Here is a 17,897-nt window from a genome sequence, read left to right on the forward strand (position 1 = left end):
TTGATTTTTTACAATAAAAATATTATAATTTCTTCAGCATTATTCAGTTCATTTAATTATTATTAAAATAGTTTTTTCGAATGTGAGACTATTGATACTGATGGGCACGCTTAATAATACCATGACTGCAAAACAAAATATCGAAACCAAATACCTTAAAGGACACGCCACACCAAGCTCGCTACCGCGGCGGTAGCGAAATTTTAAAAATCGCTAGCCATGTATTCAGGTTGATCGCGCCACACCGAGTTCGCTACCGCGGCGGTAGTACGGCGCACTACCACCTACGACCGCCTGCTAGGCGATTCAACAAAAGTTCGCTGAGAGGTAGTACGGCGGACAAAGCGAGCTCAGTGTGGCGCACTCAACCTGAATACATGACAGGCGATTCGAAGAGGTAGCGCATGCGCACAGAGTGATGACTCATTCGGCGTTCCTCCTTGCAACACAACGCAACTAGTACGTCTCACTCCCCCCACTACTAGACTCACTACTCGGAGACTACCGCTAGCGGACGTTTTTCGGTGTGGCGTGCTCAGCCGAGAAAACTACCACCAGTGGTACTACCTCGGCGGTACTGGCGAGCTTGGTGTGGCGAGTCCTTTAAGCTGCGATTAGACCAAGTCAATTAATAAGTCAATCCTTATAGATCATATTTGATTGAACATAACTTATCATACACATGATGAACATGTGTGTTTGTCAACTTCCGTTCAATCTAATAGAATCTATAAGGATTGAGTTATTAACATTTTTTTGATAACTTGGGTGTAAACCAAGCTCTAAGATGCATACCTCTTTATTTAATTGAAACTAAAGACCTTATACAAATACAGTAATAGACTGGCTTCTCCACACATCTGTGTAATCACTTGTCAGCTGATTTATGATGAATAATTCTATAGTCTGATTTTTACGGTAGTATTGGCGTATGAAGGATGCTCCTTTTTCCCTTTATATTATCCTTGAAATGCAAAATTTCTAAAAACCTTGTATATACGTCGACGCGCAATTTAAAAAGGAACATACCTGTCAAATTTCATGAAAATCTATTACCGCGTTTCGCCGTAAATGCGCAACATATAAACATTTAAACATTAAGAGAAATGCCAAACCGTCGACTTGAATCTTAGACCTCACTTCGTTCGGTCAATAATTGAATAGTAGCGCACATATTGGATGGTTTATATACATAGTACATTATATTCAACACTTTCAAGCTTGTAACAATTTTGTCGCTCCACATTCTTAAAGATTGTTCAAGCCTGATTGAAGATTATCGAGGCATTAATAATTTTTCATCAAGTATCTCTCATGAATATCTTTCTTCAAACAATTTTTTATCGTGTGTGGATCAACATTTTAGGACCGCTCTCCTTATTCGCTGGATTCTTTAAGAACTTTTCTAACACTGTTTAAACATTCAATAGAAGATAAAAGATTTTCAATGTGTGCGTGTGTGTGTGTGTGTGTGTGTGTTGTGTGTGTGGTGTGTTGTGTGGTGTGTGTGTTGTGTGTGTGGTGTGGTGTGTGTGTGTGTGTGTGTGTGTGTGTGGTGTGTGTTGTGTGGTGTGTGTTGTGTGTGTGTGTGTGGTGTGGTGTGTGTGTGTGTGTGGTTGTGTGTGTGTGTGTGTGTGTGTGTTGTGTGTGTGTGTGTTGTGTGTGGTGTGTGTGTGGTGTGTGTGTGTGTGTGTGTGTGTGGTGTGTGTGTGTGTGTGTGTGTGTGTGTGTGTGTGTGTTGTGGTGTGTGTGTGTGGTGTGTGTGTGGTGTGTTGTGTGTGTGTGGTGTGTGTGTGGTGTGTGTGTTGTGTGTGTGTGTGTGTGTGTGTTGGTGTGTGTGTGTGTGTGTGTGTGTGTGTGTGTACGTTTCAAGGTCCCCTGAGTCCAAAAAAGTGGTTTTTGGGTATTGGTCTGTATGTGTGTTTGTGTACACGATATCTCATCTCCCAATATTAACGGAATGACTTGAAATTTAGAACTAAGGTCCTCACAATATAAGGATCCGACACGAATAATTTCGATCAAATGCAATTGAAGATGGCGGCTAAAATGGCGAAAATGTTGTCAAAAACAGGGTTTTTCGCGATTTTCTCAAAAATGGCTCCAACGATTTTGATCAAATTTATACCTAAAATAGTCATTGATAAGTCTGTAAAATCTGTAAAAATTCCAGGAGCTCCGCCCCATCTATGCAAAGTTTGGTTTTAGATTCCCAATTATCAGGCTTCAGATACAATTTGAATAAAGAAATTCAAATGAAAAAGATTTAGCATAAACATGTCTACAATTAATGTCCAGTAACACTTTCACCTAAAATTGAAAATTAGCTCGAAATTCGAGAAAATGTAATTATTCAATTGCGATCTGTTTATTCTATCAAATCATTCACTATGAAGAGATAGCAGAGCTCGTGTGTCTCCAGCCTTATTGTCCTGTCACCAGCTGGCTCAGATCTTTGAATAGTAGACTTGAGATGTGCGTGAACACTAGCGGCAGGTGATCAATATTCATTACGGCAAGGAAATTTGTGTGACTGCGCCACACAAAATTTTTTGGTCTTTCTATCAACAAGATGAGAATAAAGAAGCAGTTGAAATGGAGTTAGCCGATCAACAGTCGATCGTAACATTCACTTCAAAATGTGAATAACAATCCAATCAACGCTGACAGTTTCTATTATTTGGAACCACCATAGGGGATGATTTACGACAAGGAAATAGAAAAAGAAAGAAGAAAAAAGAAGAAGCATGGATGCAAGGATGGACGAAGCAGAAGAATGCGGAGAGAATGAAGTGAGTATTAAGTCCACGAAGAAATGAAGAAGAAAAATAGGAAGTGGAGTTCACAAAGAGATCAATTACACACAAGAAAGCCATTCAAGACAGCTGTCAGTCAGATACAGTGTAAACATACAAGAAGAATCAGCCATATCTCCCCCCCCCCCACAGAACCATCTCTACTTTATGTCTATGAGGATTAGACGTAAAAAGAACTGCGTTTCTATAGCTGAGGATGATGCCCACATGAGCTCTAGTCTTGTGCGTCAATAATTAGGCGGATAATGATGAGAGATTTGTAGAATCATGTGAGTTTGGAGAAGTTGGTAAGGGAAGTTTGAGGGAAAAGGAACCTCAAAATTTTTCTCCATTGACTAATAGAGAAGAATCGTGACAGAAATGATCATGTGTGAAGAGAATGAATAAGAAAAATGAGAATATTAGAAGAAAGTAGAAAGCAAGGTGAAATAGATACTGATAGATAAAAAAGATATTGAAAGTAAGAGGAGTAATTTGGAGAGAGAGGGAAGAGAGAGAGTCAATAATGTGAAAGAGAAAGAAGTAGAGAAATGGTTGGAGAGTCAGGGGGGAAGATGTGAATTTGTGAGGGATGGAAGAAGGGAGTGTGTGAGGGAGTAGAGTGCAAAACGGATGATACTACATACAAGAGAAAAACAAAAACTGAAAGAGAAGAAGGCAGTTATAATGTGAAAGAGAACATGAAACTAAGAGTAGGGGTAGAGGATCTATGTAGGCTATTAGAAGTGAGGGGGAATTGTTGTGAGAGAGACAAAAATATGTTTGAAGAAAGAGAAAGAGATATCTCTCTCCATATTGAGAGAGGACGTGATTGAGATTTAAAAAGAGAAATATGGTCAAATGTGTGGAGGATATGGATTCAGTTTGTGAGGAGTAGTAGAAGACAGAAAAAAGGGCGATTGCTGTGAGATTGTCTAGAATATGTGTGAAGAGAGAGGAATAGATTGAGATAAGGAGAGAAAGGAGGAGAAAGAGATATGGAGAGAGAGAGGAAAAGAAAGGGATATGGGGAGAGAGAGAGGAAGAGATAGAGATATGGATAGAAAGAGGAAGAGATAGAGATATGGAGATAGAAAAAAGGTCAAAGGTGAGGAGGACATGGAGAGTCAGTCTGTGAGTAATAGGAGAGAGACACTTTTAAGAGAGAAAACAGATAATGACAAGATAAAATTACTGTAGAATAAACACAAGTTACTATGAATGAAGAAAAATATAAAAAATTATTCTGAAGCGAGACCAATGGTTTAGGGTATGACAGAGCCTGTGAGAAGAAAGGACTATGAAAAAATGCCAGGAAATTAGAATATGTAATTGCTCAGGGAACGGGGTTGCTAGAGGGAGAGTTACAAAAAGAGAAAGGAAATCGGAAGAGAATAATAAACGGAAGAAGAGAGGAAAGAGTGAGTAAGAGAATGCGAGAGAATGTCTAAAAGAGAGAGCGAGAATAGAATAGAATAGAATAGAACAGAATAGAATAGCTGCCTTTATCTTTACCTACCGAGAGAGAGAAAGAGAGAGAGTGAGAGAGAGAGAGTGAGAGAGAGAGAGAGAGAGAGAGAGAGAAAGAGAGAGAAAGAGAGAGAAGAGAATGAGAGAGCAGTCGATTGTGGTGTAATTAACGTAGAGGTGACAGCTGACGTTTAAGCAATTATCAATGTTTTGTGACGGAAGCCAATAGAGCTCCGTTGAAAGCAAACCAGTGATTGATCGAGTGTAGATTTCACTCTCACTCTCTCTCTCTCTTTTTGTCTCTCTGTTTCACCCTTCTTCTCCATCACCCTCTCTCATCAATTTTTAGCACTCTTCATCAATGGCTGTCACTCATTTAGGAACGTCAGTTGTTATTCTGACAAGTTATACGTTTTTGATTGATATTTGTTGCAAATTATCCCTGATAATGTCCACAAATGCAAGGATGTAAGAACGAATGTGCACGAACGTAATTGTTCATTCACGAATGTGAATGAATGTAATGTATACCTTATGATATCATGATACCACATTAACTCATTACAAAAAATACAATTCATGTCAATGATGTAAAATACTCAAAAAAATTCTAATTAATGGTGATTTAAGTGTGATATTTTTGTTTTTTATTCTGTTTTCAACCGTCAAAATTTAAAAATCTTAATTTTCGTTGTTTTTGAGTGAAAATGGACTAAATTTTAGTAAAGTGATATCATAACCCTATTTTGGACTTTTAAAATGTTATCTAAATTTGGGAGAGAAATAGTACAAGGAGTATCCTTAGTTTTTCTCTCCCAATCAGTGCTTCTTTGTGAAAAATATAAATAAATAAAATGTATCTGAGTCTCTGATGGGAGAAATATATGAAACCAAGTATTATGAAGTACTCAGCATAGTACCTCTGCAGGTGAATAAGTTGAGTTAATTGGACTCTACAGATGGAAATTACCGATATATTGCAATTTATTCAAATGCTAATGAATTAATTATTATTATTGAACGAAAATCCAATTTAATGCTGTAATTCACCCCGAAGACTTCTGCTACTGCAAATATTGACAACAGGGTAAACAGCTAGATGGAAATTCGATGAGCGCTACTATTCAAAAATTATTTGTCAGCCCGGGAATGACAAATAATTTTTGAATAGTAGCGCTCATCGAATTTCCATCCAGCTGTTTGCCCTGTTGTCAATATTTGCAGTAGCAGAAGTCTTCGGGGTGAATTACAGCATTTAATTTGGATTTTCATTTAATAATAATTAATTGGACTCCTCAATTTAGTAAATTAGATATTCATAAATAGATATTTAGATATAATCCGAGTTGAGTTGACTAGATATTAGAATATACATTCATTGTATTTTGTTTGTTTGATTTGTAATCTTATAAGAAATGAATCGAATTTGAATCTTGAGAAATTTGAGACTTCATATTGGCGTACAAGTTCACTTTTGCCAAAGTACTGTCACGAATCTATAGTATATTCTAGTTACTTTACTTGCTTGAGCTTGGTTTATCATCAATCACAATTGTATAATGTTTTTGTGCAATAAGATGGATTCGATTTGATAGTTAAACTGTTTGAAATTCAATGACTAATAAAATATGAATTTGAGAATGAAGTATGTACTGCAGTTGAATACAACAAAGGGCTTAACAACATTTTAAGCCTGTACAAAGCCACTGAAATCCAACAAGTGCTTGCGAAGCGGTCGACTTATCACAAGTAGGTTAAGAGAAATTAAGCCAGCTGCTTTTCTGTAGCAATTAATTACTAAGATAATTATGTCATCAGCCGAGCTGCAAAACAAACAGTAAGGGAAGAACGAATTAAAGAAGGAAAGGGAAGAAGGAAAGGAGTGAGATTGGGGTGAAGGAGATAAAGAAGATTGTGATGAAGGAGGATAAGAAGAAGATGGAAGAGGAGGAGGAAGAGGAGGATGAGGAGAAGGAGGAGGAGGAGTAGGAAGAGGAGGAGCAGAAAGGGTCGGACATGCATGAGGAGGTGGCGGAGTAATGGGAGGAGGTGTGGTGGTGGATGATGAGGAGGAGTAGAAAGATGTGGAGGAGGATGAGGAGGAGTTGGTGGAGGAGGAGAAGGAGGATGACTAGGAAGAGAAGGAGTAACTAGAGTTGGAAGACAGTGTGTGTGCAACAGGTCTGCAATTTATTGTTTTGGAGTCGGTATGCAGTTGTGGAATAGTTCCAAATTCCGCCAACAGGTGGCAGTAGCTATCTGATTGCGCAACGCTTATCAGGGTAGAGGAAAAGCGTTCAAATTGAAACAAGAGAGTTGATTATATTATATTCATATTTCTTCCATTGATCTTGATAATGAAATTTTGAGCTGAATTAGTTTTAAAATGAAAATTTCTTAAATTAGTTTTAAAATCAGTTGGCTACTTCATTCCTCCACCATCATCCTTGCATATAATTATATTTCTCCATTTGATTCCGGTAATGAAATCGAGAACTGAATTTCAGATTTACAATGAAAAATGCTTTTATTAGTGCCAATATATAATGGTTTCCTTATCTCTCCATCCTGGACATGATTAATTTGGAAAAATAATACATTTTCAGGCTATATCGCGGTGGCACAAAAGCCTCAATTATAACCGTGATTAGGCTAAATTGCTCGAGCCCAGTTGCACAAAAGCCTCTTCAATTTCAACCGTAATAAAATATTATTAAAAACGATCAAAGAAGTATTTGATCATGTGGAATTTATGATAATTGAAATTCAACAGGCTCCTGTCTACCCAGACCTCAAAGTTCAAATTCGCCACTCTCCAACAGCTGATGGAAGGCTTCAAAGATTTCAGGTGATTATTATACTGTTTTGTTCTCGGAGACGACATGTGTGTTTTGGACATCATGCCAATTTCTTCAAAGCCAATATTCCATTCTACAGATTTATAAAAATTTCATGAAGAAATACATTTAGAGAATAGATTATTTCTGAAAAGGAGTATAATACAAGGATAAAAACCAGCTAGTTTATTATTCAAAATTGATAAAACTAAGGTGAGTTTTTTCAAAGTTTTTCTTTGTGATGAGCATACAGCAACGAGATGTTGATGTGGAGTGAACGTTTTGAGAACTTGACATTAATTTTTGTTAACCTTAATCATACTTGAAACAATTTAACACATTACAGGTAATCTATAAAGATAGATCAAAGTGTTATTATTATAGGGTACAAGATATTATGTCGTATAGATGTCATTCCAATCTAAAAGCATCATTCTCTGTCCATAAAATAATAGTCTTAATACTCTGTCCTAATAGTCTAATAGGGGGCAACACAGTTCAAAGTCGAATTCTCAATTATTTGAAAAGGAATGTACTAGATTAAAACTATGTTATAATTTGGATAATCAATACCAATGGAAATGCGGGTTTGGAACTAGTAAAGACAAATTAATTGTTCTTGTTATTGAAATTTTTTCATTCGTATTGAGATGAGATACATTCAGATTTATCTGAACAATCTACGCTATAAATGTTCTATGAATTGTTGATAAGAGTGTTTTAATTTCAGTGTATTTTGCTTATCTTCATTCCCATTTCTATTATGGTGTTGTTGCCTGGGGTAATGATACGAATGTAAATAAAGTATTTGTGTTACAGAAACGAGCAGTAAGTACGAGCAGTCATTGCTAATGTGAATAGTCGTTTTCACTGTGTAGATTTATTTAAAAAATTCAAGATTTTGACAGTACCAGCTATTTACATTCTTGAATGTCTTATGCATGTAAAAATTAATTTAGCAAGTATTTTTTGTAAATAGCAACGTTCACAACCATTACACTAGAAATTCTGAATCGCTTAGAGTGAACCAGTGCAATTATGCAAATACATTGAAACTGTTTTAAGGAGTTCGGTATAAGAGCTTATAATGAGCTTCCTGCACATTTAAAAGAGCTAGAAGTTGGTAATTTTAAAAGAGCCATAAAAAAGATGTTAATAGAAATATGTCCATATAGAAAAGAGGAGTTTCTAATTTGAGGGTATTTTGTTTGATGTTTGTATGCTTGTGTTTGTATTTTTATTTCTTTGAATGTAGCCTAAATACTTTTATTTACCATGTTTAATCTATGACGATGCTATGCATTTGTATAAATGTTTTCTGCAATAAAGAAATCTTGAATCTTGAATCTAAGTTTGTCCAAAGCTCTATAGTATTAGGCTACTGATACTTTTTCTAAAATTGAACTATGTGAACTTTTATTTTCCAGATTGATTGAGCGGTTCTGGAGAAGTTGATAAATAATGAGTAGAAGACAAATCCTACTTGAATTGTCTAGTTTCCAGAAATTATTTATGTTCCATTGTAAGTTATTTAAATGATTATTTAATACTCAACTTACAGCTCCTCACTCACTATTTTAGGTTGATTCATTCATTGTACTTTCATTTGTTTTTTTAGCCAACTACGTTAGATTCTTCTAAAAATAAGTATAACAGTTTGTATTAATGCCTGTTCAAGCTGTCAATATGTCATTCCTCTTATATTTCCATAATTTTATTGTGTATGACGCATATATTTGAGTTAGTTTCTACAACTTTTCAATATGTTGAATCCTTGGCTATAAATGTAAACCACTTTGTGGTTTTATTGACTTTTATTTTTATTGAATTGGTTTCTCTATTTTATCACAAAAACCACTCTTCAGTTCATAATTGGATTTCTAGGTTATCTATTAGGCTAGGCACCAGTTAGTCAAGACAAGACACGTTTAGTCGCAATACTTCAAATAGCTGCTTATGACGCAACACACACTGATTAGTCATTACAATTAGACATGACTCCATAAGCAACTACGTGAAGTATTGTGACTAAACGTTACTAGTCTTGTCTTGACTAATCGGGTGTGTGACACCAGCCTTAGGGTGGGCACACACCAGTTGGTCAAGACAAGACTAGTCACGATTAGTCACAATACTTCACATAGTTGCTTATGATGTGACTTTTGCCTATTACTGCACTGTATATGTTTATTGGCAATAAAACATATCTTATATCTGAAGCAGCACACAACGATTAGTCATTGCAATTAGATGTCTTCATAAGCAACTATGTGAAGTATTGTGACTAATCGTGACTAGTCTTGTCTTGTCAAACTGGTGTGTGCCTAGCCTTAGTTTTTATGTGACATCATTACATCATAACATCATCTACCGAACATCAAACATAGAAGAGTTCCATGTAGCATTCACTATCTTTGAATAATGTTACAATTTGATAATCCCTTATTAGAATATAGATTTCAAAATACTTAAATGTAGATTCATTACAGTAAACTTATCCATGATGTAACAAGAATATTGCTTTCCAATTTCTCTTTCCATTCAAACTGCTTGTTAATGATCACTTTTCAATACTTGAATTATGATATACCAGTCTGGTATCTGAATCAGACTGCTACGTCATAACACAGAGAATGAAAGAGATTCCTTCCTCTTCGTGGTCATAATTTAAGTATTGAAAAGTTGAAAATATTGCAGAATAGAAAAATAAGACTAATTTTATAAGCTAATACCACTATATCGTGGTTGATCACAGTATAGCACATATATATACCGTGATTCATTAAGAGTATAACATCAACCTTCAAAATTCAAAATTTTTAGATCATTATCCCTGGACCGAGAATCAAGTGACGAAGCAGTGTGTGATTACATAACCTTAACTTTTGGACAACATTATCATTTTATCAGAATTTTTGGAGAGAAATAGTACAGGCTCAGCCTAGTTTTTCCTCCAATGTCATAATTGTATTATGATTATAATGTTCTATACAATAAATAAATAATAAAATCACAATATAGTAGTACTGACAATATCAGAGTCTTATCCTTTTCATTACGAGTTAGTCTATACCAAATCTCTTCCCATACAATCAAAGTAGAAATACAATGGAAAGTAGTGATTAATTACATCATGACATAATTACATCATGATATTACGTAATATTATAATTATGATCCAATAATGTTACAATTCAATCATTACTTAATATTTAAAATAGATTTGATTTAATTGGCGTAGGTCAATAATTTAACGAAAAATTATTTATTTATTATATTGTAACACTGTTGTTAATAATTAAAGGATAAATTTGATTTGATTTAAATTTTTCAGTATCGAGAAGATACGGGAAAATTCGAGATGGAGGAGGAAAATTCGGTGAAATGGGTGTAGCAAAAGAGGAAGAATATTTCTACAAAAAGACCAGGAAAGAACTTGATTCCTTGCAAAGTGACAGACCTAAGCAGATAGAACATCTGAAAAAGTCCATAGAAAACCTCAAGAACGAGTTACGACAGCATGAGAAAATGCTCGAAGAATTCACAAAAAAGAAGTAGAAGAAAATGGGATGGAGAGAATTAAGTAATGAGAAAACTAGAAAAGACAGTTCATTCATAAATTATCATTGTGACAAAGATGGATCGTCTAGTATCATTCCACGGAAAGAAGTACCTAAGAGAGTTTCAAATTCTCTGTTTTATCAGTTATTTGAATTGCATTACCTCAGGCTCCAACTCTGGAATTACTGTCCCAAGAAATTTCAAAAAGAACTTTATTTTATCTCTAGAACTTTTCTATTCTACAACTGTAAAACTATATTGAGATTTCAAATACTAATATTTTGTTTGTGATATTATTGCAGGAAATAAACCAATGTAATAAAAAGGATGTGTTCAGAGTTGATTCATGTATTTTTTGAATTCCGTTACCTCAGGCTTTATCTCTGCAATCACTGTCCCAAGAAATTTCAAAAAGAACTTTATTTTATCTCAAGAACTTTTCTATTCCACAACTGTAAAACTATATTGAGCTTTCAAACACTCATATTTTGTTTGTAATATTATTACAGGAGATAAACCAATGTAATAAAAAGGATGTGTTCAGAGTTGATTGATGTATTTTTTGTGATTTAACTTATAGATTTGAAAAGTTAAGAAAAGGTTGTTGTATCTGACTCTGGTTTTACAATAGGAATAATCCACCACTAGAGCATAGATTTCACAAGGGAATAAATCCATTTTTGAACACTATAATAGATTATCCACTCATTGATTATAATCATTGTCAATGATCAAAAGCCATGATCGGTTGATCGAAAGTAGAGTGTAAGGAATCGATGAGGAGGGCGTATATCTTCAGGAGTGGAAGGAAATATTATGATTCTAAATTCAAAAATCTACTTTGTAAAAATAATTGAGGACTGAAAATTAAGTGAAGTTAACAACTAAAAGTCTTAACCTATTTGGACTATGTGCAACCTTATCTTAATCTGGAAGAGGAATAGCACAAGGTTACCTTATTTTTTCTCTCCCTATAATTTTGATGATGTACTTATTGTATAAATAAATAATCAATGAAGAATAAAGAATAAAGATTGATTCACTGCAATCAATGAAGAATAAAGATTGACTTGATTAGAGAAGGAACTTCAAATTATAATAGAAAGCAACATTTATACAATGTTGTAGAGTCTTTGTGATGGTAACAACTCATACTATTTTCACCATGAGATAAGAGCGGGTAAGTTCAAAATGCGGCAGCATAAAAGGAATTTTTTAATGATAGAAGTGGAATAATATAAGATATTGGTAGTGGATATCGGAAGAATATGAAATGAGATGAAGAATACTTTTGATAGTGTAGGCTACTTCTAGTTGGGGTAATAAAATTTCCATCTTCCCTTTTATGACACCCTGTCATAAACCGTCGACCTATTCTACATGATTGAGCTTACTCCTGCAAATTCCTAAAATGTTTCTTCATAAATATTCTCGAAATTGAAGTAATACATTTGAAACAAGGGGAATAATTTGATCAGCAACTAAAATGCAATTTTTATGATAGGAGATTTGGTTTTGAAATTTAGTAATGAAGAAGATTTGTGGGTTTGTCTAGTTTTTCTCTTAATACTGTATTTATCTATTAATTTTTTCACACAAGCACGAGAACGAATCTATGATTGGGCGAGAATAAATTAAATCAACTGAAGATTTTATTTTTCTCCCAAATAATGTTAATACTTCATTCATTTATTCTATTTATTTATACGATTCAAACATAGAAAGGCTTACTATACAGACAAATTTCAGTACGAGCCTCAATGATATGAATCTGACAACATAAATATATCTTTAGAGCATTTTGTATTATGTAACTTGTGTTAAGGAGGCAAGTTTTGGGGTTTACCTGTTTGCCTCCACATATTTTTTGTATGAAAAATAATAAAAAGTAGAACAGAGAACACAGTAGATTCTCTTCTGATTAGATACTCAGAGTCTCTGAATTGATACTTCAATGGAGAATTGGACAAAGAAGGAAGTTATATTAACTGTTTTTCCAATAAGATTCCACACGAGTAAAACCTTAACTAGAAGGATGAATTCAGAGGACTTCTCCACGTATAAAACCTCCACGTCAACCTTTTTTTCAATAATTACAAGTTGCGTAAACTTGCTTGAATTTTTACTGTTAAGAAAATAGTACGCTGTTTTACTCAGTTATTAAAATAACTATAAATAAATTTAATCAGTACGCTGTGTAATACAATATTATTATTATTCAAATCCAGGATAAAATGTATCATAATTGAATTTTGAAGTATCACAATTCATCTACTGTAGCTTGAACTTGTATAAATAGAATTTATGAGGAACTATTGTGTGATGTTATTCCAAAATTGTCCGTCTAAAATGTAAAGTCTCACGTAGATCAAGGTCAAAGAAGCAAATAAAATCATACTCATTATTTGTACGAGTTCAATGTTTATTTTACTACTGTAAATATCACTACAGCCTGGAAAATGATCAATCAGAAAACCCCGTTTCAGGCAGCAGAGTTCTAAGTGCATGATTGTCATATAGACACTGAAACCAGGAACTACTGAGATATCCAAGCAGAAGCAGTACATTACGAAAATTCTTGTTAGGGTCATATTGACCCCGCGCGAGTAAAGCAGTATCAAAATGATTTGAAGTAATGATCATAAAATCATTAAGTAGAAAAGTCATTAGGAAGAATTATTCTTAGAATTAAGTAGAAGTATTGAAGTAAAGAATCATGAGATTCTATGGATTTTTACCGAATGCGTGATATCCTCAATACTTGAAATCACATTTTTCCTATCACGACTAATAAAGTGTACCCTAGATAATTGGTATCCATTTGATGGAGAGATGAACTTCTTGTGTCAAATGATGAAGTATTATTCACGTAAACATTTGCCAGATACGAATATTCATATTATATGAATAGAATAGACTGGCTCTGTTATCTGTTGACGAGGCAAAGTTTGTACAATAATATTCACTCTACCACTTAACAACAATTATATGTGCAATGTAAGGGCAGCCTTAATACAAGAAGTTGAGGAAAAGAGAGAAAGAACAATGGGGATTGATATTGGAGAAGTAGAAGAAGAATATGGAGGACTACGAGAAGAAAGTGAATGAAACTGAGGAGAATAAGAAGTGGAAGATCTCTGAATAATTTGCATCTACTTTGAAGGATTGATGGTAAGTCTCTCCCAGTTAACCGTCTGAGAAGATGATTGGAAATGAGCTGGCACATCCTTCTAAAAATTCGGAAGAGAACAGCGCAAATCGAAAAGAGAGAGATGAAATACAACAAGTGGAAGAGTAGCAGTCTGCGAGAGAGAGGAAGAGAGAAAAAATACAAAGAGAAAAAGCACTGAGAGAGATAGTGAGAGAAAGAGATAGATAGATGCAGAGGGAGATAGAGATATTGATTGATTGCCTTTTTTGAGAGGGAGATAGAAGCAGTGTGTGAGAGAGAGAGAGAGAGAGAAAATACAGAGGGTTAAATCATTGAGAGAGAAGGAGAGAGAGATTGATTGATTGATTGAGTACTTTATTTATGTAGATTATAATATATACTTATATACAATAGCTTACAATACAGCAATTTATAGATGAATTGACATAATAAAGACTGAGAAAATAATTATTGAACTGTATATTATATGAAAAAGCAATTTGTAATATCATAACTATAGATAAGTATATCGTTATTCATCTACATAAAATGGCGGAGCTTTGGACATATCAATGTTCATTCTTCGGAAAGAATATTCGAAATATCCTTCCCACTAACTCTCTAACAAATAATAAAGAGAGTGAGAGAGGGTGAGATAATACAAAGGGGAGAAGCAGTGAGAGAGAGAGAGAGAGGAAATAGGGGGTCGAAAGGAGATGGAAGGAAAGGCTAGAGAAGAAAGGAAGAGAAATCGAGAATTTCGTCTCTAAGGAGATTGGGAATACCGTGAGAGAATGTTTAATATACGTAAAATAGAGGTGGATTCACGTCTTAAAAACGAAGAGGAAGAGTATAGAGAAGTGAAGAGTATGAAAAGAGACAAGGTTATGTAGAGAAAGAAAAGGAAAGAGAAGGAATGATCATGAGTGATCTTGACGAAGTTGATGGAGAGCATATGCGGAATGATACACGAATTCACAGAAGAATAGTACTATTATATTGTAATAGTGATATCATGTAATATAATACTTGTAATGAGATTAAAAATAAAATAATATCGAGTGACCTGGCTGGCTCAGGACTGGTGCCAGAGTTTTTTCAGGTCGCAACTGATTAATTTCATGGCCTCTGACATGACCTAACGACTGCTTTTTAGGCAGCCGGGACCGACAGTATAACGTTTCCATCCGAAACACGTTACGATTTAGATTGTAATATGCAAATAAGAGGAAGATTGACTTGTTTGAAAGGAGGTTAAAGAGCTGAAAGAATCTCAAAAGTGAACGGAAATAAGAAGAGATCACAAGGAAAGAAAGAAAAGAGAATGATAGGAAAAAATAGGGAGATCGTAATGACATTAGAATTAACAAGGAGACGAAGAATCTCCTTAGAAACGAATTTTTCTTCCTCTCCTATCTGACCTTTTATTACTCAAATGAGTGATTGAATATGTGTTTGAAACTGGGAATAAGAGATGATAGAAGCGTGAAAGTAAACGAGAATAAGAAGAGATGAAGTCATAAAGAGGAGGAAGAGAAGATAGGATAAATATATCATATAGGAGGAATAATGGAAGAAATAATTGACCGAGCGAGGTGAGGTCTAAGATTGGAGTCGACGGTTTTGCATTTTTTTCATATTTATATGTTTCTATGTTTATATGCTCCGCATTTACGGCGAAACGCGGTAATAGATTTTCGTGAAATTTGACAGGTATCTTCCATTTTATTGAAAAGAGCAAATGAAGTGGAGAAATAGAGTGGGATATGAAGATGATGTAGAAGAGAATATTAGAGACATTTCAGTTGAGGAATGAATGAGTCTTGACGTTCGTTATTCTAGCGTTCCGATTCAACTCCCCAGGAATCTGTTAATTCTCCACTTTGCGAGGCTGAAATTGATTGAAAGCTCCATCTCACTCTGTTTACCCCGGATAAACTCCGATTTGACATTGATTGATGGCCTAGGCTCGAAATCAGCTGATTAATTGTTAATAATTGATAATTCAATTAGAGAAGACCCGGCCTGCTTAATCCGGTAGGCAGCGCCGTTGAGAATTATTTAATACAGAGTGGGAAGTGTTTATTGATATTGATCACCATGCAGGGAGATAGGATAAGTCTCCTGAGATTAGGATCCAAGTAGGCCTACTCTATAAATCGTTGGATTTGCGTAGAGATTTTAAGCTCAACTGAGAGACAGTTACACGCTCCAGAATGAGTTGCTTGTAAATTGGAACCCACATGGAACATTGGGTCAGTATCTCAGCCTTTTCAAATAATATAAATAAATATGTATGAATATTTTTAAATATTATATTATATTATATGAGGGACAGTTACACGCTCCAAAATGAGTTGCTTGTAAATTGGAACCCATATGAAACAGTAGGTCAGTTAATAAAGTATCTCACCTTTTTAAATATTATAATGCATAGACGTTTGCGTAGTCAAAATTCATGAACTATAATATCTCACACACTATAGTGAGGTCCACGTTATAATGACAGTGAAGAAAGATAGGAGAACAACGTTGCCGATCCTCTTTTCTTGTCAATGCCTTCTATGGTAACTGATACCGGTTTATTGATGTGATATTAACTGTTCGTTCTCGTTTAAAATAGTAAATTATATTTTATTGAACAAGAAATTATATTTTTCAATAATTCCATAATGTATTTTCAAAATCAAGATGAAATATTGTGTTAATTAATTATATTCCTACATTGTTAAAAGATGATCTGGCAACAGAGCAAAGCGAGATAGAGATAGCTCTGTCCGCTTTGTTGAACGATGGACAAGGATGGCAATACAATTTCTAATCAAACACTGTCATTATCAAGTGGACCTCAATATAGTTCCTCTCATTACTCACATAGGTAACAATTAAAACAACCTTTAAATAAAGATAAGGAAGCTGCAAATAATCAATTTTACATCTTCTTCTTTGTTCCACGGAAATAAGCTATTCATATATCATTGTTCTTAGCTCATGTAACTAAGCTAATGAATGATCAGAACAAAGATTATTGCAATTTAGAATATATATAATCATTTTAATTACTGATGCCCGGTTTCACCAAATCCGGTCAAGGATTTGAACATTATCAAGCCACGATCTACAAGTAGTGTGCATTGGAATTATCTAGTGACTAATGTGATTATCATAGACTACTTGATTATCATAGATAACGTGATATATTTTGTTCTATTATAAGCTGAATGTGAGTCGGAACAGGCAATAGCCTGTTTGAAAGAAGAAGATCTTAATTTCACTTTCACAGTTAATAAACTGTCACTTTTTGTCTTTAGCTCTAAGCTAGTTTTAGTTTTGACGTTTTCATGTACATTTTCATGCATGCTTTGAAAATAAATGATTGATAGAGTGATCATTATTGTGAGAAAGAACCGTCTGATACAGAAACTCCCTCTCTAATCCTATTGCTGAAAGGCTATTTGAGAGTCAGCTGACAGATCTGCTACGTCACACAACTTCGACCAATCACGAGCGAGTAAACATAGAGTGCATTGTAAAGGTCCACGCCCACAACTCACTTTCATTGGCTGATGCCATAACGGCTCCATTTTGTTGAACATTAACAATACTTTAAATGGGAGTGTCAATTCAACTATGTTAATTTTGTTCATTCACACCTTAAAACGTTTTGTGTGAAAAATTTTGTGAAAAATAAATATTAAAAGGTCTCTTAAATTTTCATTGTGCTTACACGTAGCACAATTTATTATTTTGTAACCTAGATATCAGAGATGGATATATGATTGAGAGCAGGATTTGAGAACACTTGGAGTTCAAAACTGGGAAAGACAGGCCGTGGATAGGGAGAAATGGAAAGGCTTCGTGAGGGAGACCAAGGGTTGTAGCGACCTGTAGAGCTGAGGAGTAAGTGAGTAAATAATAGAGAGTACAAAAACATTACTGTCTTCTCTAATACCTGGTTGCACGTTCATAATCTATACAAATTGTGTAAAATTGTACAAAAATTGGCAAAATGTCAAATATAAAGTAATGACCGATTCTATACAAGTGATTAAAGATGTTATCCGCATTTCTCATCGATCAATT

The 17,897-nt window shown here is 34.5% G+C and overlaps 1 protein-coding gene across 1 annotated transcript; it reads left to right on the top strand.

Annotated features, from left to right (window-relative positions):
• Window positions 1-6,326: 6,326 nt before the first annotated feature.
• LOC111057057 (ATPase inhibitor mai-2, mitochondrial-like) lies at window positions 6,327-10,660 on the top strand. The gene is made up of 2 exons (XM_039440371.1): window positions 6,327-6,411; window positions 10,437-10,660. Exons 1-2 carry the CDS (start codon window positions 6,327-6,329, stop codon window positions 10,658-10,660), a joined length of 309 nt encoding a protein of 102 aa, XP_039296305.1.
• Window positions 10,661-17,897: the final 7,237 nt, after the last annotated feature.

Source organism: Nilaparvata lugens, chromosome 13 (assembly GCF_014356525.2).
Source record: "Nilaparvata lugens isolate BPH chromosome 13, ASM1435652v1, whole genome shotgun sequence".
In the NCBI taxonomy this organism is placed as follows: Eukaryota; Metazoa; Arthropoda; class Insecta; order Hemiptera; family Delphacidae; genus Nilaparvata; species Nilaparvata lugens.